At 47.7% G+C, this 21609-nt stretch overlaps 1 protein-coding gene across 2 annotated transcripts in view; it reads left to right on the top strand.

Annotated features, from left to right (window-relative positions):
• Positions 1-21609, top strand: part of SULF2 (sulfatase 2) — a 77827-nt gene that overhangs the window by 11594 nt on the left and 44624 nt on the right. For both annotated transcript variants that reach the window (XM_005862189.2, XM_005862187.2), the window contains exon 2: positions 7741-7980. In XM_005862189.2, coding sequence (XP_005862251.1) covers positions 7741-7980 — 240 coding nt within the window. The remainder of the gene's footprint in view (positions 1-7740; positions 7981-21609) is intronic.

Raw genomic sequence — 21609 nt, 5'->3', positions numbered from 1 at the left:
CCCTCCTGCTAGGGGTGTGGTTGGGGGGTTGGGGTCTCTTGGCTCCTAAAGAGGCATCCCTTGGGCAGGCAGCTCCCAGTCTGACCCAGTGACATTCCAGGGGCACATCACCCTCCTGCTAGGGACAGAGCTGTGTGGTTGGGGTCTCTTGGCTCCTAAAGAGGCATCCCTTGGGCAGGCAGCTCCCAGTCTGACCCAGTGACATTGGGGCATTCCAGGGGCACCGGAGGGCCGGATGAGGGCTGCCACCTGGGTTCCAGCCTGACGGGTGCACATGGTGGCTGGAGGAGGGTGCAGGACAGAGTCTTTCTCACCTACGGCCTCAGCTCAGGGACCTGCACCCCCTGCCTGTGCAGGGCAAGGCTCTGTTCCAGCCTTTACCCAGACCCGCAGCTGTCCTTTGTGGGTCTCTGGGCCACAGTAAGTGTTACTTTGTCGGTTCACTTAGCTGGTCCCTTCAGCTGGAATAGAACCAGCCGAAGGTTGCAAACTAAATGCCCACAGGGCCAGGCAGGTGTTGCAAACGAGGGGAGCGGGCATGGTGGGCACCAGGGAGGACCGGACCGGGCCCTTCTGAAGCCAGCTTTGCGTAAATGCACCTGCTGGCCCATCAAGGCCAGATCTTTGTATTTTTCAAGCAAAGCCTGAAAGCTGGATCGATGTGAAATCTCCCAATTAAAAATACAAGGTTAGCAATTAGTTCAAACTTTTAAACACTTTCGAACAGACGGAAAAATCAAACACACGTGCAGACAAGATTCTGTCCAGAGGCCCTCCGTTTGGGAACTGGGTTACGCTGTAATTGGGAGCCACAATAATTAAAATTGTCCAAAGCTAACATGCATGAGGTGCTTCCTGTGTGCCAAGCATTGAACCACAGGCCTTACCTACTCTTTCTCAGCTAGGATTCTGCAGCAGTCCCGGTGAGAGATGATTCTCTTCAGACACAGGCTTTGTTTTCCCCAGGTCCCACCCTCACTGCTTTCCCAGGGAGGGCCTCACATCCCAGGCTCTGATGACTTACATAGAATTTTAAGAAAACAAGCGTGGGAAGGTGTCATCTCCTTAGTTACCCATCAAAACCGGTGCCCCTGTGCCATCAGGATTGGGGCTATAGGAGGTTGCCTGGGAGGGGTGCAGGGTGCATCTGCTCCCAGCTGACACAGGCCTCTAGGGCAGAACATGGATATGAGCCCCCTAAGCCCCAGGGAGGGCAAACATCGGGTCATGTTTTGAATCTTGAAAGCCCCCCCCCCCGCACCTGCTAAGTCCCCATAGGTAGCCATTACTCTAACCCAGACCTTTAGAAAAGCAAATTAACTCAGTGGCTCCTAAAATGCCCAGGGAACTCACAAGGTCATCTCAGGTGGCAGGTCAACAAATACTGATTTTACTACTTAGGAGCTTATTTTGATAGACATCAAAAAATATGTCATTAGCACATCAAACCCAGAATTTCACAGTTACTTGGATTGAGAGTCAAGTCTGTTTTTTTAAAGTCACTTTAAAGCAAAATATCAAATAAATAATAGCACAGGCGGTGCATGGAGAGAACCAAAGAAAAGCCATCACAATGTGGGTGGGCACAGGGGTGTCATGGGAGAAAAGCCATGTTCCTGGCAGGCGAGTGGTTTGGGCAGCAAAATGTAAGTGCCATCTTCACGGTAGGGGTGGGGCTTCCCCGAGAGGTGTGAGGTGACTTCACCCCTGGCCAGCGAGGTAGGAAGGTTTGATCACGGAAAGAAACCGAGTCTGTTTTTGTCTGCGTGTCCCCAGGTTTATGTTGGACAAAATAAGTTTTGGTTGGCTGGCTCGGCTTTGTTTAAAATATTGAAAGCCGGCCTTTTTATTTCTGTGTGGCCCTGTCTTCCCAGTTGCTCCCTCCCACCGGAGCCGTCCGTCCTCATTAGGGCTGTGCCGGGCTAGGAGATTCGGTCAGATGTTTTCGTGTTCCAGATGTGGCTTGACAGAGCCTCGTCGCTCTGGCAGTTTTAATAAAGCAGGTTACTGTCCCCCAGGGGAGGCTTAACGTGTAGTGCTGCTTATGCACAGATGCCACGGCCGTTTCACAGCGTGGTTAAATTTTGCTGTAATAGCGGACCGACACAGCTCTCCTTCAGCCTCCTTATTGGGGCAGGGGTGAGCGCACCGCGCAGGCAGGCACAGGGAGCTACGGGTCCAGAGCAGCCAATCGCTCACTTCTCTGAAATTAGTGGGATGGAGATATAAGCACTTAGAGACCCTGGTTTTGAGCCCATTAAAAATAAGAAACGGTTCTGCAGGCTGTTTGCTTTTCGCCAGCGCAGCATTCAGGGCTGCTGACGGCAGGTGAGTTATTCACCAGGTGACGGCCTCCCTGCTCCAGGAGAAGGGTCTGATGGGTCAGTGGGTGGCTTTGTCCTTTCTGCCGCCTCTGGAGACCGAGAGAGGCTGAAATCTCATTACTGGCGGCTTCCCCCTTCATTGTGAAGAGCAGGCAAAGGGTTGATTCTGCCTGGACTGCCCTAGATTCATTTCTTCAAGAAATATTTATTGAGCACCTACTGTATGCCAGGCACTGTTCTAGGCTGGAGCTGTGAGGCACAGTCAGTATTTGCAGCCCTCATAGCACTGGCATCTGGGGCTGTAGGGGGATGACAAGCAAGATAAGTATGTAAAAATGTAAAAAAGATAATGTGTCAGAGTTGAAAATGTGAAACAAGGAAGAGGATATGAAATATCCGGCAGCCAGTAAAATTGTGGATGTGGGGGGCAGGGAAGGCCTCACTGGGAAGAGAACTTCTGAGTGGAGACAAGAAGGGGGTGAGGGCACGGGCCATGGGGGGACCGGGCAGGAGGAATAGCATGGCAAAGGCTCTGAGGCGGGCGTGAGCCTGGCTGCAGAATAGGCTGGGAGGGGGCTGGGGCTGGGGCCGGGGCCGGGGCCGGGGCTAGGTCCTGCAGGGCCTGTGGTAACCGTGGGGACTTTGTTCTGACTAAGTGGGAGCTATGGAGGATGCTGAGGAGAGGGGCACTCTGACTGCTCCATAGGGAATAAACAGTCAGAGTCCGGTCAGGAAGCTGTTGACTTAATTCAGAGGAAAGAGGGTGGGCTGCATCCCAGAGAGGAGGCCACAGGGCTCTGCTGTGGATATGCTTTGAAGAACAGCAGGCGTTGCTGATGGATTAGATGTGGGAATGGAAATACGGGGCCCCGGAGTAGCCAAGATGATTTCCCGAGTAACTGGAGGCAAAGGGAGGAGCTGCAGGAGGAGCCACGAGGGGACAGGTGACAGCAGGAGCTCAGCTTTGGGTGCGTGGCACCCAAGATGTCTATTAGCACCTCTTCCAAGTGGCACCACTGGGTGGACAGTTCTGGGCTGCACCAAGCCAGTGCGTCCCGAACACCGCCGGCCCCTGGTCTTCCACAGTTTCCATCATATCTATGTGCCACCTGTACTCTTATTTACTTATTTTTAATTTTTTTTAAAAAAATAGAACAGGATCCCACTACCCTGAGTGAGAGAAGCTCGCATTCCTTGCCCCAAATGGAAGGAAAATAGAACATGTGATCAAATATAAGCTAGTTCTGCTGCCTTCCTGGGGCTCCAAGCAGGTGGCCGGTTCCCTCCGTGTCAAAGTAGACGGTGTGCACGTGTTACAGAGACTCTCCTGGACTTTACCAGGAGTGAAAGGAGCCACTCTCCCCGCACTGGCGTCCCCGGTGGTTGGTGCTGTGACCCTGTGCCACTCTCACTGCTGCTGTGCCAGCCAAGGTCACCTCTGGGATGGCTAGGGGACCGATACGCCTAGAGTCCAAGGACTGTTCTGAGCCTTGCGCTAGCCAAGCGTTGATCAAGTACATGTGCACTTCCTTGTTCAGTGTCACCACCTCCCACGTGGCATAAACTGAATGTTTCCTAAAGTGACACCCAGCACCCATCTCTCCCATCAGACAAGCCTGGGTCTGAGTCCTCCCATCCCACTTCCCCAGCTGGCTCTGCGGCCTCGACCAGTCATTTCACTCCCTGCACCCCGTTCCTTCTTCTGGTAAATGAGCTGTTGGGAGGATTAAGTTAAACGATGTATGTCATGTGCCCAGCACAATGTACACAATCAACTTTCAGCCAATGACAGTCACCACGTTAATAATAAGAACGAATTCTATTGACATAGAAACTGCCCTCTACCCCACAAACAGGTTGGAGCTGATCAACAGCTAAGTTACATTAGGAATTGCAAAACCAAGGCCTTCAGGGACCAGGCAGATAATGTGTGTGAGACTATAGGGAGTGCTGGGGAGTGTGGCCAACTAGAGAGCATATGATCTGTTTAGTACTATTGAAAGTTAAATTTTTAAATCCCCTGCACAACACCCACATACACAGTACATCCATGGACACAAAGTAGCTTGGGCTCCTGAGTTATATGGAAACCCGAAGAGTAAGATGATTTTTTTGGTTATTTTAGCAGATATCTATTGAGCATCCATTATGTGCCAGGCACTGTTCTAGACTTGGGAATATGACAGTGAACAAAGCAGGCCCTTTTTGTTTAGTTGTGTGTGTTTTTTCTAATTGATTTTAGAGAGAGAGAAAAGGAGAGGGAGAGAATGATTGCTGAGAGAAAGAAACATAGATCAGCTGACTCCTGCATCCTCTACTGGGGATCAAGCCCACAACCCAGGCATGTGCCCTGAGTGGGAATTGAACCGGCTTGGGACTATGCTCAACCAACTGAGCCACACCGTCCAGGACAGGCCTGAATCCCTGCCCCCATGGAGCTGTTCCCGTGGTAGCCACAGGCAGCGTGCAAACAAGTGAACTAGAAGTGGCTTTCGGCCTGAGGGAAGTGAGGCAGGGAAGAGAGTGGGGAGGCCTGGGGGGGAAGGGCGACTTCAGTCCTGGGTCAGGGAAGGCCTCTCTGGGATGTCTGATGTTCGGTCAATAACCTGAAGGAGGCCAGGAGGGAGCATCCCAGGGGGAGGGCACTTCTCTGGCAAAAGCCATGAGGTGGGAAAGTGGCCGATATTCAAGCTTGGGCTTCTAGGGCGTGGCCTTGATACCTTAGTTGGTGGTAAAAGTTCGAGGTGGAAGGAATGGATTGGCCAGCAGAAGGCGGCCTGGGGCTGGTGAGGCCCCAGGGCTCTGCCAGACCCTGAGACAGGGACTCTGAGATCCCCACGCTCCATCAGGTTTCAGCAAGTTAGCACCAGCTGGTTGAGGGGGCCTCAGCTCACCTCCTCCAACCCCTTCAGAGGAAAACATCACACCTGGTGGAAAGCCTATTATTGCCCACCAGTTACAGCTGCGACCCCTGGGGACTTCTCACAAGGGCATGTGACCTTGATACAGATGCTCACACAGTCCCGGGCCTGACAATTCCTGTTCAGACACAAAGCAGGTCCTTTCCTCCACCCACCGGGAGCAACCTGGGCCAAGAGGCTCAGGAAACACACCTGGCTCCGGGAGGGTGTCCCTTATGAAACCGCCTCTGCACTGGGCTTGAAAGGGCAGGCTTTGCTGTTTTCCTGTCATTCGGGGCGTTTTACAGAGCACCAATGATACATTCCTGCTCTGTAATAGGGGGGGGGGGGGTAGACAGCACCTGGATCCCCTAGAACTCCCAGTCCAGGGGGAGAGGCGGATCATAACCACGCAAATCATTTCAGCAGAAGAGAAATGCACACTGGTGTGGCAGGAAGTAAGCAGGGTGGGGCTCCTTCAGATGGGGAAGAGGTGACTTCGATGCGGAGGTGACCTCTAAGTTGAGATCTAAATAATGGGACAAACCAACCAAAGTGAAATCTCAGAAAAAGTCTCAGGCAGAGCAAGTGTAAAGGTCCTGGGGCAGGGATGAGCTTCGAGCATTTGAGAAACAGTGAGGAGGCCAGTGCAGCAAGCTGAGCAAGGAGAAGGGAGGAGATGAGGTCAGACAAGCACTGGAAGTGGGTTGACCAGGGAGGGGGGGGGAGAGGGAGGGGGACTCAGACTCAGAGAGGTCTCAAAGAGTCTTAGGCCACAGGAAGAAATTGGCTTTTTTTTTTTTTTTTTTTTTTTTTTTGGTGAGTGCAATGGGAAGCTATTGGATGATTTTAAGCATGAAGACATATGATCTGTGTTTGCCTCAGGGAAGCTCTGGCTCTGTTTCTTTCTGTATTTGGCAGAAAGGTGGGTAAGAGCTGGGTAAATCTCCTTTTCATTCTTAGCCTTTAGGGACAGAGTGCGGAGGGGGTCTGACTGGTTGTTTTCAGGCCTCTAGGGGATTCTTGGTGCTTGGGACCAGCAGCTCCCCAGCAAGAACCGCAAATGCCTGGTAGATGCTATATTGCTTCCCTGCTGCTGTCCTAACAAATTTTCACAAACTGGGTGGCTTAAAACACCAAAAATTTACTCTCACAGTTCTGGAGACAGAAGTTAAAAACGAGGCTGCCAGCAGGGCTGTGTTCCTCCAAAGGCTCCGGGGAGAATCCTTCCCGGCTCTTTCGGCCTCTGGGGGCTCGGGACATCCGTGGCTTGTAGCCGCGTCCCTCTGCTCTCTGCCTCCATCTTCACGCCGCCGTTCGCTCTATGTCTGTGTCTTCCTGCTTCTGTCTCTTGTACGGACACTTGCCATTGGATTGAGGGCCCACCCGGGTAATCCAGGACGATTTCACCTCACGGTCCTGAGTGTATCTGCAAAGACCCTTTTTCCAAATTAGGTCACATTCACAGATTCCGGGCTTAGGATGTGGATGCATCTTAGAGAACGTGCCATCATTCAGTCCTACAGACCCTGCAAGCTGCAGGCAAACGGAAAAGAATGCGATGGCCATAGAAGGAAGAGAAATTCCACTATTTCCATTAAAGCTGCTAAGAGCTTGGGTCCCAGCCATAGTGTACAATTAGGCATCCACTCTTCACACATTTATTGAGCGCCTACTGTGTTGTCACACCCCGTGGGGGCATTGAGGATTGAGCACTGAGCAAGGGCATCGCAGGGACTGTGAAAGCACCTGCCCCCAGTAAGGTGCCCACACACGTTAGCTCCCTCTCCTCCTGCGTGCCGTCGTCTGCTGAACGCTTCATTGAGAAACAAGAATAGGCATGAATGGAACCACTGTACCTGGTGGTGTGTAATTAAGCCCTAATAACACATGCTGCTCGTGTAATAAGAGCTCAAGGGAATTAGGAACCAGAGTGACTCCAGAGGGCACTGGAAGAGGCTCCGCTGATGGGTGAGGTCTGGGGGGAGGTGGCTGATGTCGAGCATTTCGGCTGAGACGTATTCAGAGGTGAGCCAGGGGGTTGGCGTGACCAGATTTCAATAAGAGCAAACAATTCTTGGGAAGGTTCCAAACAAAACAAAGTGTAGTCTTCCCTCGGTTTACATAGCAGTTGCTTCCAAAGGGGGAAAAAAAATAGTATATATTAATACCCTGCAAAAAAAATCTTCTGTTTCTGTGTAAAACACAGTTCCATGCTAGGCTTAGGTAACTTATAAACAGGTTGTTACCTACACCCCATAAACGCCCGGGAGGACTGGGGACCAGGATGCCTCCTCATGGTGAAGGTCCGTCCCACAGTGCCTTGCTGGCCGCTGCCCACAAATGCCAGTAGTATCCATCGGCCCCGGGAGATTTCCAAAATGTGTTACCCTCCCCGGGAATGGGGGTGCCATCCGGCTGAGAGCCACTCAGCGCCGGTCCCTCATTGTTCCATGCCCTCCCGGGGGTGTGAGTTAGAACCCACCGGCGGCATCTCACCTCCCGCTCTGTTGCAGGTTCCATGCAGGTGATGAACAAGACGCGGCGCATCATGGAGCAGGGCGGGGCGCACTTCGTCAACGCCTTCGTGACCACGCCCATGTGCTGCCCCTCGAGGTCCTCCATCCTCACCGGGAAGTACGTGCACAACCATAACACCTACACCAACAACGAGAACTGCTCCTCGCCCTCCTGGCAGGCGCAGCACGAGAGCCGCACCTTTGCCGTGTACCTCAACAGCACTGGCTACCGGACAGGTGAGGGGGGCCTGCGGGCGGGTGGGGCCTCGGGAAGTGGCGCTGGTGGCCTGGCCTCGGAGTAGTGTCTCTCCGTGTTGCCCCTGTACGCCACCCTAGATGACTTTGGCTAATGCGTAGACAACTTTCTTTTCATTTAAAAGTTGTGCGTTTATGTCTATATGTATTAGATTGATCTGCCCATAGTAGTGATAGAAAGTGACCTTTTCAAAGGATTTTGAACTAAAAGAAAACCAGGGGTGGGGGGGGACTGCACTTAACATCTGAAATACAGTACAGAGAGAAGCCAGAAGTACCTGTGCATGAGTTTGTGGTCTCCGTCCGTTAATGATGTTGTTAAAGCCATCTGAGACTGATTTATTGACTTTAGACCCATGGTCAGCAAACTGCGGCTCGCAAGCCACATGCGGCTGTTTGGCCCCTTGAGTGTGGCTCTTCCACAAAACACCACGTGCGGGCGCACGAACAGTGCAATTGAAACTTCGTGGCCCATGCGCAGAAGTCGGTTTTCGGCCTGGGCGAGTCTATTTTGAAGAAGCACTGTTGATATTTGGCTCTGTTGACTAATGAGTTTGCCGACCACTGCTTTAGACCATTAGCATGGAAGAAGGTTCCAGAAGAACCTTGGGCTGGGGAATGGGGATAAAGCTGGTGTGCAGAATGGAGAGAAGTGTATGGTATGTGGGGATTGTGTGGCTGCTATAGAATGGCCCAGAAGTTGGCATGGCGATGGACTGTTGGTCCACATTTGACTGTCTGCCTCCTGGTGTTGCATCCCAGGTGAGACTGAGCAAGGCTTCCTGTTGACCTTGGCGGAGGTACTTTGGTGGGTTCTGAAGACTCACCTCCCCGGCCGGTTGCCTGAGGCAAAGACACAATTACAGTCCCTCACCTCCGACACCATTGCAAAATCCTCCACTCAATTAATTTGGTTTGCTTTAATTAATAATAAATACTCCCCCCCTGGGCTCCTTAGCCGAGGCAGTTGTGAAATCAGATGTTGTGGCCTGCATGTTGCAACTTCAGGAAGTCCTGTTGCAGTGAGCAGGCGATTGTGGGGCGGGAGTGGCAGGAGGGACGACGATGCCTCCCTCAGCTCGGGTCAGGGTCACAGCTTCCCTCGGTTACAGGGCGTGGCTGCGAGGACCCGTTGGGCTGGGGAGCGACCTGGTGAGGTGTCTTTTTGCAGACTCATTCCACAGCAGGAACCCCCCAGAGTGTGGGTCCTGCTGAGAGCACGAGGGAGGCCTCGATCCCGAACACATGACCGTGTTGGTCCTAGGTCTCTGCGGGAAGCCACGTGCGTTTACCGAGGCCCGCCACGCAGGTGTTGTGGGGACCTGGGTGTAGATGGAGGCAGCAGGACAGGGGGCACCAACTGAAAGGGCACCTGCCGCTCAAGTCCAGAAACAGCGGGTCCTCGAATAGCATGGTCTCATTCTGTGTCGTTTCATTAAAACCTTTTGCGATACCATAGGAGCTTAACTCTTGTTTATATCGATTAGCCTGTGGTAGAATTGGTTGCATTACACATTATTTCCCTTCAAGTTGCAGAACCTACCAATGACGTTCGTTAAGTGAGAACTACTCTAATTATAGCCATTTGTGTTAAGGGTTGCCAACCTTCAGATATGTCTACTCTGGATTTTTTGCTGAAATTTGCTGATTTAAAAAATGTTGGCAAAACTCCATGTAAACTGTGGGCCAAGCCAAACATGTCTGAGGACTGAGTGTGGCTCACAGACCCCTTTTTACAGCCTCTGGCTGGAAGGCCTGTGTGGAAACCGTTAGCTCTGGATGCCGGAAGAACAGGAAGGCCCCTAAAAGCGTTCTCAACTCCCCTCATTTGACAGCCTGGACAATGGCAACCCAGAAAGGGGTTTTGCCCAGACTCATAAAATGAGGTGCTGTGGCTTCATCAAAATGGAAACAGGGCCACGGGAATTTGAAGAGAGTATGGAACTTGCGTTCATCAAGTTGAAAGGAAACACGTACCCTGCCATACGGGGGCTCGTGGTGGGAGAATCGTACAGCTGGCGCATAGGAAGGAGCCCTCTCTTGAGAATATGCTTCAGAATTGATTTCCCAAACTTATCCTCAAATTTACACAAATCACCGAAAAGCTATTTCCCCAAAGTACGGATTTCATCAGACTGTGCTTAATTATCATATCCTCAGTGAAGACTGGAAGCATGTCAAATGTAAATTTCTGTACACAGAACATTTATGTGGTTTTTTTAAAAAAAACTGTCACCGAAAATATTATGTTATATTTAGAACGCCCCTATATACAAGGAACCCATTCCAACCTGACTTTCAGAACTAAGGATCCTGAAATGGTTTTTACTTTGAACTGGTATGCTCCTCGTCATTAAATAACAAGGGCTGTGTCCCCCGTATACTTTCCCTCTTGGCCCTGGCTGCGAGGAAGCTCAGATTGGAGTTTTATGTTAAGTTGCTGCTTCATATGAGAACATTTAAAGCTACTACTACCTAATATTAGTTATGTTGGTCATTGTTATTTGATTGAGAAAAATGACCCAAAAACCGTAAGTCCCCTCCCAAAACCAGTGGTTAATTGTTCTTGCTGGGTCTTGAGACACATTAAATCCTGCATTCTATGGGTGTCTGGGGGCAGTTGGTTGAGTTGGATTTAATTTTGTGTGAGAGAGATCCAAGATAGCAACTGTTTATTATTCTCTCAGTTAACAGTCCATGCTGCTTCGGTGAGCCTGCCCCACTCAAAGTCATGAATGGATCAGAGATTCAACCACTTCCATATTTTATTGAGATATAAATTGACATATAACTGAGATGTAATTAACAGAAGATGTAATTAGTTTCAGGTGTACAACATGATTCAATGTTTATATATATTGCAAAATAATAACCACAATACGTCTAGTTAGTATCTGTCACCATATGTGGTTACAAGATTTTTTGTGAGTGATGAGAACTTTTAATATCTACTCTCTTAGTTTTCAAATATGCAGTACAGTATTATTAACTGTGGTCACCATGCTACATATTACATCCTCATGGCTTGTACCTTTGACCCCTTTCACCCATTTCCTAACCCCCTGCCTTTGGCAACCACCAAACTGTTCTCTGTATCTATGAGCTCAATTATTTTTTAGATTCCACATGTAAGTGATATCATATGGTAATTGTCTTTCTCTGTCTGACTTATTTCACTTGGCATAATGCCCTCAAGTTCCATCCATCTTGTCTCAAATGGCAAAATGTTCTTCTCTTATGGCTGAATAATATTCCATTGTGTGTATGTGTATGTGTCTTTATCCATTCATCCATTGACGGACACAGGTTGTTTCCATGTCTTGGGTAAATAATGCTGCAACGAACACAAGGGTGCATATATCTTTTTGAGGTTGTGTTTTCATTTTCTTTGGATAACTGCTCAAAAGTGGAATTGCTGGATCGTATGGTAGCTCTATTGTTAATTTTTTGAAGAACTGCCATGGGGTTCTGTTTTTCCGTAGTGGCTGCACCAGTTTACATTCCCATAAACAGTGCAAAAGGGTTCCTTTTCCTCCACATTCTTGCTTGTTATTTCCTGTCTTTTTGATGGCCACCCTAACAGGTGTGAGGTGCTACCTCACTGTGGTTCTACATTTCCCTGATGATTAATGAGATTGAGCATCTTTTCATGTACCTGTTGGCCATCTGTACATGTTCTTCAGGGAAAAAAAATGTCTATTCAGATCCCCTGCCCATTTTTTAATGAGAATGTTTGTTTTTTTGCTATTGAGTTGTGTGAGTTCAAGTCTTTAATCCATTTTGAGTTATGTATGGTGTAAGATAGTGGTCCGGTTTCATTACTTTGCATGTGGCTGTCCAGTTTTCCTAACATCATTTATTAAAGAGACTGTCCTTTCCCTATTGTATATTCCTGGCTCCGTTGTCATAAATTAATTGACCATATGTGTGTGGGTTTATTTCTGGGCTGTGTATTCTGTTCCACTGATCTATGTCCCTGTTTTTATGCCAACTCCATACTGTTTTCATGATTGTAACTTCGTAATATACAAGGTGGGGCAACTGTAAACCTGCTTTGGCCCCACCCTGTATTTGGAATCGAGACAGAATGCTCCCAGCTTTGGTCTTCTTTCTCAAGATTGCTTTGGCCTTTCAAAGTCTGTGTGGGTACAACAAGTTTTAGGCTTGTTTGTTCTATTTCTGTGAAAAATGTCGTTGGAATGTTGATAGGGATTGCATGGAATCTGTGGATCACTTTGGGTAGTACGCACATTTTAACATCACTAATTCTTTCAATACCTGCGTGCATAATACCTTTCCATTTATTTGTGACTTCTTCGGTTTCTTTCATCAATCTCTTATACTAGTAGTTTTCAATGTAGAGGTCTTTTACCTCCTTGGTTAGATTCATTCCTAGGTATTTTATTCTTTCTCGTGTAGTAGTAAATGGAATTGTTTTCTTAATTTTTTAAAAAATTGATTTCAGAGAGGAAGGGAGAGATGGAAACATCAATTATGAAAGAGAATCATTGATTGGCTGCCTTCTGCATGCCCTACACTGGGGGTCAAGCCTGCAAACCGGGCATGTGCCCTGACCAGGAATCGAACTGTGATCATCTGTTCATAGGTCATTGCTTAACCACAATACGTGGTTTTCTTAATTTCTCTTCCTGATAGTTTGCTATTAGTGTACAGAAACACAGTGGATTTTTGCATATTGATTTTGTATCCTGCAACTTTACTGAATTTGTTTATTCTAACAATTTTTTGTAGACTTTGAATAGCCATTCTTTAGGGTTTTCTGTATATAATATCATATCTTCCAATAGTGACAGTTTGCTTCTTCCTTTTCATTTGGATGACTCTTCTTTTTCTTGCCTAATTACTCTGGCTAGGACTTTCAATACTATGTTGAATAAAAGTGGTAAGCATGGGCATCCTTGTCTCGTTACTGATCTTAGAGGAAAAGCTTTCAACGTTGAATATAATGTTAACTATGGGCTTGTCTTATATGGCCTTTATTATGTCAAGATATGTTCCCTTGCCCTAGCCAGTTTGGCTCAGTGGATAGAGCCTTGTCCCTTGAACTTAAGAGTCCCAGGTTCGATTCCCGGTCAAGGGGCATGTACCTCAGTTGCAGGCTCAATCCCCTGGGCAGGGTGCGTGCAGAAGGCAACCAATTGATGTGTCTCTCTCACGTTGATGTTTCTCTCTCTGTCTGTCCCCCCCCCTTTCAACTCTTTCTAAAAATCAATGGGAAAATATCTTTAGGTGAGGATTTAAAAAAAAAAGGTATGTTCTCTTTATACTAACTTTATTGTGAGTTTTTAATCATTAATGGATGTTGAATTTTGTCAAATGAAGTGAGTATATGATTTTTATTCTTCATTTTGTTAATGTGGTATATCACATTCATTGATTTGCAGATGATAAACCATTCCGGCATGGCATCCCTGTTATAAATCTTACTTGATCATGGTGTATGATCCTTTTAATGTATTGTTGAATTTGGACTATTTTACTGAGGATTTTTGCATTCTATGTTCATCAAGCATATTGACCTATAAATTTCTTCTCTTGTGGCATCCTTGTCTGGTTTTGGTATCAAGGTAATGCTGGTCTCATAAAATAAGTTTAAAAGTGTTTCCTACTCTTCCATTTTTTTTCTTTTTAAACTTGAGAGGATTAGTATTTATTCTTCTTTGAATGTTTGGTGAAATTCACCAGTGAAGCCATGTGGTCCTAGACATCTGTTGGGAATTTTTAGATTATTGATGTGTTCTCCTTGCTAGTAATTGTTTTGTTCAGATTTTCTGTGTCTTCATCATTCAGTCTTGAATTTATGAATTTATCCATTTCTATGAATTTATCCATTTCTGCTAGGTTGTCTAATTTATTGGAATATTATTGTTCATAATACTCTCTTACGTTCCTTTGTATTTCTTTGGTATTAATTGTAACGTTTTTGAGTCCTCTTTGTTTTTTTCTTCGTGACTCTAGCTAAAGGTTTGTCTATTTTATCTTTTCATTCAAAGAATCAGCTCTTACTTTCATTGATCTTTTCTTTCATCCTTTTAGTCTCTATTTTATGTATTTCTGCTCTTGTCTTTGTTCTTTCCTTCCTTCTACTAACTTTGGACTTGATTTGTTCTTTTCTAATTCCTTGAGGTGTAAAGTTAGATTGTTGGAGATTTTTCTTGTTTCTTGGTGTAGGCATTATGCTATGAACTTCCCTCTTAGAACTGCTTTTGCTGCATCCCATAAGTTTTGAAATATTACCATTTTCATTTGTCTCAGGGTATTTTTTTTCTCTTGATTTTTTTTCTTTGACTAATTGGTTGTTCAGTAGTATGTTGTTTAGTCTCCACATATTTGTGAATTCCCCAGTTTTCTTCTTATAATTGATTTTCTGTTTCCTATCATTGTGGTCAGAAAAGATGCTTGATATTATTTCAGTTTCCCTAAATTTATTAAGACTTATTTTGTGACCTAACATATTATATATCCTGGAGAATTGTTGCTTTTGGATGGAATGTTCAGTGTATATCTATTAAGTCCCATCTGCTATAATGTGTTGTTTAAGGCTGATGTTTCCTTATTGATTTTCTGCCTGGATGATCTATCCATTGATGAAGGTGGGGTATTAAAGTCTCCTATTATTATTGTATTGCTGTCTATTTCTCCCTTTAGGTCTATTAATATTTGCTTTATATATTTAGATACTCCTAAATTGATCAGATAATCAATTGCTTTCTATTTCTCCTTATTTCCCATTGATGAGAGAAATAAGTCACATGAGCACAAAGGAGCCTGGGAAATGTAGTTTTCATTCTGGGTGGTAATTTGCCCAGCTAACAATTATTTTACTGTGGGAGAAGGAGAAAATGAATACTGAGGGAGGATTAAAGTCACAGCCACAGTAACGGTTTTCAACTATTTGTGTGTGATATCCTTTTGAATACAGGAGGTCAGCCTGAACTGTGGCAGACTGGACCTGGAAAAATGTTCCTAAAGTAGACAAACTGTTGACCAATATTTCATGAAAATAGTTTTTAATGTATTTAGTTAGCTATTTTTATCTTGAAAACAATGAAATTATAAAAATTTTAAAATAACCTTATTTTATGTTACATCTAACTGTATTTAACAAAGATTAGGTTATAGTTGTGACTAATGGGTTGATTATTTAAACAAAGAAATTGATGAAGTGTCAATTTGGGGTGGAGTATAATTTGTTCAACAAATTTAAATGATAAGCACAATATGATATTCTTTACTTCGCCTTCAGTTTTCACAGCAAAATTATAAGGGGTCATTTTGCAAAAAAAATGAAATCATATCGAGCATCTTTTCTCACCACAGTGGTAGAATTTGATCAGTATTCCCAAGGGCCTCTCTTAATCCTTTGACATCTGAGTCTTCCCCTGTGAAGTGCTTATTCCCTTACCATCATTTCAGTGGTCTCTCCTTTAATTGTCTCGTAGTCGAGATTGTTGTTTGTCAGTGGATTTGCTGGTGCTTCAAGCTGTCCTTCGGCGTCACTTTAATTAATTTCCCCAAACCTTGCATCTTTGACAAGATTTGCAATTTTATCTTGCATGATCTTGCTTTGTGCTGTGCTACCCCGTGTTTGTAGTAGAGACTGACAAAGACCGAAGTGAGAGATGCTGAGTTTAAGCAGAATAAATACCAAGCTGTTAATGGATATTTCTGTGTAGTGGCTTCTTCAAACTGTGGAGACTTGGATCTCAAATATAGAGACCCTTTGAAGGAGAAGTTGCATCCTCCGGTTTTACAAAATGTACATAGCCATCTTTTAGCGCACTTAGGCGACCCTGGCTGTGCTCACTCATATACCCTCGAGGCAAAGTCATACAGTGTTCTTGGAATGCCATGCCTCCCAGCTCTTTGCAAAGCAGTTGAAAACCAGGGTTCTGCCTGGGTTGGGGTACAGGCTCAACCACTGACAGTTGCATGAATTTGGACAAGTTACTTAACTTCTTTGATAATAATATTACTTAGTTCATAGGTTTTTGTGCAGATTAAATATGTTAAAACAGCCCTAGCTGGTTTGGCTCAGTGGATAGAGCGTTGGTCTGCGGACTGGAGGGTCCCGGGTTCGATTCCAGTCAAGGGCACATGCTCGGGTTGCGGGTTTGATCCCCAGTGGGGGGCGTGCAGGAGGCAGCCAATCAATGATTCTCTCTCATCATTGATGTTTCTATCTCTCTCTCCCTCTCCCTTCCTCTCTGAAAGCAATAAATATATATTAAAAATACATATATGTTAAAACAGTGATACATAGTAATTACTTAAGAAATGTTGACAGTACGAGTAGCACAGCATCACGCAACACACCCCAGACCAGTGTTCCGATGGCTGTCACAGTACCCACGTGTCCGGAAGAGGGCCTGCCTGCCTCTAGTAGGTGCTCAGCGAGTCTCTGCAGGATGCGTGGGTCAGTCTGCGCAATCTGCCCGGAGCAGCAGCCCCCTGCCCTCCCCCAGCTCTTCTAGACTCCTTTCTCCTCTCCTGTTTTTCTTCTCCCACCCCCACTCCCACCACCTCGGCCTCTTTCTTCTTGGCCCTGCTGCACACACAGAGAAGAAAGGGCTTCGCTTCCTCCTGGGACGCCTCGGCGGGGCCGGTGCAGCTGCCCTGCCTGCACAATGGCAGCCTTCTCTCTGCTTGGCCTTTCTCCTGGTTTTCTCCCCTCTCCCTTCCTCTCCCCTCGAGTGCACACACGCACACAGCCGCCTTCTTTCCTCCGTGCAGCTGCCCCTCTGCCTGCCCCCTCTCCGGCCAGTGGGTGTCACGGCTGTGTCTTCATTCACCCCATGAAGGGGGCCCACCCCATGCAGCAGGGCACCTTCTCTGTCCCTCTCCCGGCACCTAAGACCCCACCTTCCCCAGCCGCCCCTCCCATGGCCCAGGCATCCGTGGGAGACTCACGTTTGTCACTTCCACATACATCCTCAAGCCTAATTTCTTTAAACTCCAATTCAGTAGTCACTCCCTTTCTCCAGGGCCTTCACCTTTCAAAACGGGTAAAACTTTGGTGCGGGAATGGCTCTGCTTCTCACTCCTTCGTGACCGTAGCTGAGATCCGACCCCGTCTGGGCCCGTTTCCCCGTCTGCACAGCAGAGTTGCAACAGGCATGTGCGAGTGACCCAGTGCCTTCATATGACTGTACCCTGCGGGTCACGTGACCAGTGCCACACACACACACGGGAGGAGAGGTTCCCTGGGGCTGTGAGAGGCAGGGTCACCTGGAAAGAGGAAGGAGGTGGTCGTGCATCTCAGCTTTTCAAACACTGGGTGTGCGGCTGACAGGGCAGGATTTCTGTCTGTGCCCAGGCAGCACTTTGGAGCCCTCTCTCTGTCCCCCCCACTTAGCTGGCTACTCATTTCCTATGATGATAACAAGGTGCCACAACCTGGGTGGCTTGGAACAATGGGAACATGTTCTCTCACGGTTCTGGAGGCTAAAAGCCCAAAGTCAAGTGACATCAGGGCCACACCGCTCTGCAGGCTCTCGGGGGGCATCCTTCCTGGCATCTTCCAGCTTCTGGTGGCTGCAGGCAGTGCTTGGCTCGCGGCTGCATCACTCCGCTCGCTGCCTCCGTCTTCGCGTGGCTCTCCCCCATGCGCCCTCCCTTCGCATGGCCTCCCTTCTGCATGTGTGTGTCCTGATCCCCCTCTTCTTATACGGACACCCGTCACTGGACGAGAGCTCACTCTGGCCCAGTACGACCTCATCCTAACGCGGTGGAATCTACAAAGACCCTCTCCCTGAAGTCGCATTTACAATTCCCCGGGGTTCAAACTTGGACGCACATTTTCGGGGACACGGTTGAGGCCACACCAGCTGGGTCCTTTTGCACACACCGCCTATTTAATGCTCACAGTGGCGTGTTAACCCCTCGAAAGCTGCAGAGTCTTGGGGTTGAACTGGAGGGAACCCTGCAGGCAGCAGGAGCTCTGATGAAGCCAGCGCCCAGCTTCCCCGCCCGCTGTGGTTCTGCGTGCAGAGAGCGTGGCCACCAGCCTTTCGGCTCGGCGCTTTGGTTTCGCTCTCACTTCTGTAGGCATTAAAATGACCATGGGAGTCAAAATAAAAGTGAGAGGCAGGACACCTGTGTAGGGGACCCTGTCTGCCAGACTGCGAGAGGCTTGGAGGGGGTTTTTAGGGTACGTGTGGCCTTTTGCAGTCCCCTCCCTGCTGTCAGCTGTGACTCCCCTGAATATTCTGGGAGGATTTAGACTAGAGCTGCTGGGCCCAACACGGTAGCCACCGGGAGTTTTTTTTAACTTTAATTAAAAATCTCTGACATTTGCCCAGCTGGAGTGGCTCAGGTGGCTGAGTGTCACCCTGTGCACCGAAAGGATCGCCAGTTTGATTCCTGGTCACATGCCTGGGTTGCAGGTTTAATCCCCAATTGGGGCACATATGGAAGATAACTGATCAATGTTTCTCTCTCACATCGATGTTTCTTTCAACCTCTCTCTCTCGATCTCCCTTCCTCTCTCTATGCGTGTCCTCGGATGAGGGTTAATAAAAATAAAAAAATTAAATAGAAGTAAAAAATGAATACATGAAAACAAAATATGCATATCACATTTAAAATCCCATCTCTCAGTCGCACTGACCGTGTTCCAGGTGCCCCTAAGCACGTGTGGGTGCCAGATTGACCGGTGCAGACAGGGGACGACTCCCATCATCACCACAAGTTCTATTGGACAGCCTTGGAACAGAATGTAATTCAAGCAAAATCTTTTCTAGAGGCCGGCACACAAACCTTCGCGAATATAATAGTGAAATAGAAACAATAATAAAAATGCAAGTTGTTATCGAGAGTTTACCGTTCTCAGACCTTGTGCCAGGCGCTCTCACAAGCCCAGGAGGTGGGTGCGCCCCCTTCCTATCTCAGTGTTCTCCCCCTCGGGCCCGAGCACGGGGATCTAGTTTGTTCACCCCACTTCTCCAAGCCATCCCAGTCCATCGTCGGGCCGTCGGGGGTCCGGGTTCCCGAGTCAGGGCTGTCACACGGGAGCACTGCACCCTGAGGCCTGCGGGTGCCACCTGTCCACAGACAGGTCCTGCTCTCTAGCATACAGCACACCCCTCCTCGGCCAGCAAGGCACTGTCGGCACACGCTGTGAGCGCTTTCAGGGTCCATCTGTGCTGTCCAGGGAGAGGTCAGAGCAGAGGGTGAGCGGACTTTCAGCAAAGGAAGGGAAGCGGGGCACCCCATGCATCAGCCTTCCCAAGGCCGAGGAGGGGTCGCTCTCTGCCATGCCTCTGGGAACCCTGTCAGTCCGGGAGCCAGTGCGTAGAGGGTCCCGGTGGGCAGAGGGCAAAGCCAGATGTGCCCATTGGATTGATGAACGGGCCCAGAGTTGTCAGATCTGATTTGTCAAAAGTGCGATATGCAGCTTTTTACACCATTGGATTGATGAACGGGCCCAGAGTTGTCAGATCTTCTGATTTGTCAAAAGTGCGATATGCAGCTTTTTACGTGAAATTGCCTGGTTTCCAAAGGTGGACTATTTGCTCTACTTTTTAAAAATAAATAAAATACCAGGCAGGCCCAAAGTAAACATACCTGTGGAATAGATTTGGCCAAGCCACCCGGCCCAAAGTAAACATACCTGTGGAATAGATTTGGCCCACAAGCCACCCACCAGTTTGCAAACTTTTTTCTAACCTGCTGGTTCTCAAGGGAGCACACCGCCCCCTAGGGGTTAAAATCTATGAAGGCATTTCTGGTGGTTATAAAGGTTGGGGATGCTGCTGGCTTCGACGGGGCAAGGACCAGGGACCTTCGATACCCTGCTCTGCACTGAGAGCCCACCTGGTCCCCATATTGCCTAGTATTCCACATGGCTTCCGAGTTTTCTATTGGATCATTATTTGATCCAGTAGAAATGTTGTCTGAGCCTTGACTCTAAGTACATCTTCTATATATATAAAAGCCTAAGCAACTGGTATGACGGAACGACAAGAACAACCGGTTGCTATGACGTGTACTGACCACCAGGGGACAGATGCTCAACGCAGGAGCTGCCCCCTGGTGGTCAGTGCACTCCCACAGCGGGAGTGCCGCTCAGCCAGAAGCCGGGCTCATGGCTGGCTAGCGCAGCGGCCGCCTGCAGCTTCGCACACTGCTACATCCCCTGAGGGGTCCCAGTTTGTGAGAGGGCATAGGCCAGGCTGAGGGCCCCCCACTCCCCAACTCCCACTGCACGAATCCCTGCACCGGGCCTCTAGTTTTATAAACACTAAAGGTTTTTTGCAATTTTAATATGGCCTGAGTTTTCCAGGAATGTAAGTGATAAGTAAATGGAGAAAACATTCTTTTTATTGTTGACATTATTATAAATGTCCCCCATCCCCCCCCTTTTTGCCCACCTCCAACCAGCCCCCTGCATCCCTTCCCTGCCCTTCACCACTCTGCTGTCTGTGTCCACGGGTTCTGCATATATGTCCTTTGTCTAATCTCTTCACCTCTTTTTATCCAGGGCCCCCCATTCTCCTCCCCTCTGACCTCTGTCAGTCTGTTCCATGTATCCATGCATCTGGTTCTATTTTGTTCATCATTTTGTTCATTAGATTCCACATATAAGTGAGATCATATGGTACTTGTCTCTCTCTGACTGGCTTATTTCACTCAGCATAATACTCTCCAGGTCCATCCATGCTGATCAAAGGGTAAGATTTCCTTCTTTTTTATAGTCGCATAATATTCCATTGTGTAAAGGCACCATCTACTGATGGGCAGTTTCTAGATCTCGGCTATTGTGCTGCTAGGAACATGGGGGTGCATACATTCTTTCTGACTGGTGTTTTGGGATTGTTAGGATACATCCCCAAAAGTGGAATTGCTGGGTCAAAAGGCAATTCCGTTTTTAATTTTTTGAGGAAACGCCATGATGTTTTCCACAGTGGCTGCACCAGAGAAAATATTATATTTGAATACAAAACTCTTCCAAGAGTTACTCCCTGTTGCTGAAAATGAGTAGCTGATGGCAGTGCCACCCAAAGCATTTGAATTGCAAATGCCGCAGGCCCACCCAGGCTGCGCCTGTGGCTGTCACACTCCCAGTGAATCTGCGTCTAGGTGATGGCATCTGACTGCTACTGCTTCGTCGCGTCTCCTTGATGGATGTGCTCGGGAGTTCACACTGAAATTTGTCTTTGTTATAAATTGCCTTCCTTTTATTCTTCTTAGGGATCGCAGTTAGGGCATTGTATTGATTTTTTTTGGAAATGATGTGCATAGGTAGCGTTTGTCACCTATAAATTTCCTTTCAGGAAAATAAGGGAGCGTTACACAATATTTGTCATAGAAATGGGACATCAGTCTAATGGCGTTGAGAACAGCTCTTTGAAGGATCGGCTTAGTGTCTGACTCCTCCAAGGTGATAATTAAATAGCCATTGATTGACAGTCTCCCCAGGCCCTGTTCTGAGGGTCTGTTACGGGTTCTCTCCCCTCCCCTGTCCCATCCTTCTGGACAAAACCACTCTTTAAAGGGGCAAACAGGTTTTCAGATACAACTCATCTTGGTGTTGACTCAGGATCAGGTGAAAAAAACTGTCCCTAGTGCTGGGAGCCCTCCATGCTGCCT

Source organism: Myotis brandtii, unplaced genomic scaffold, assembly GCF_000412655.1.
Source record: "Myotis brandtii unplaced genomic scaffold, ASM41265v1 scaffold161, whole genome shotgun sequence".
In the NCBI taxonomy this organism is placed as follows: Eukaryota; Metazoa; Chordata; class Mammalia; order Chiroptera; family Vespertilionidae; genus Myotis; species Myotis brandtii.
The sequence above is the reverse complement of the archived record's forward strand: the minus strand, read 5'-3'. Positions and strand labels throughout refer to the sequence as shown.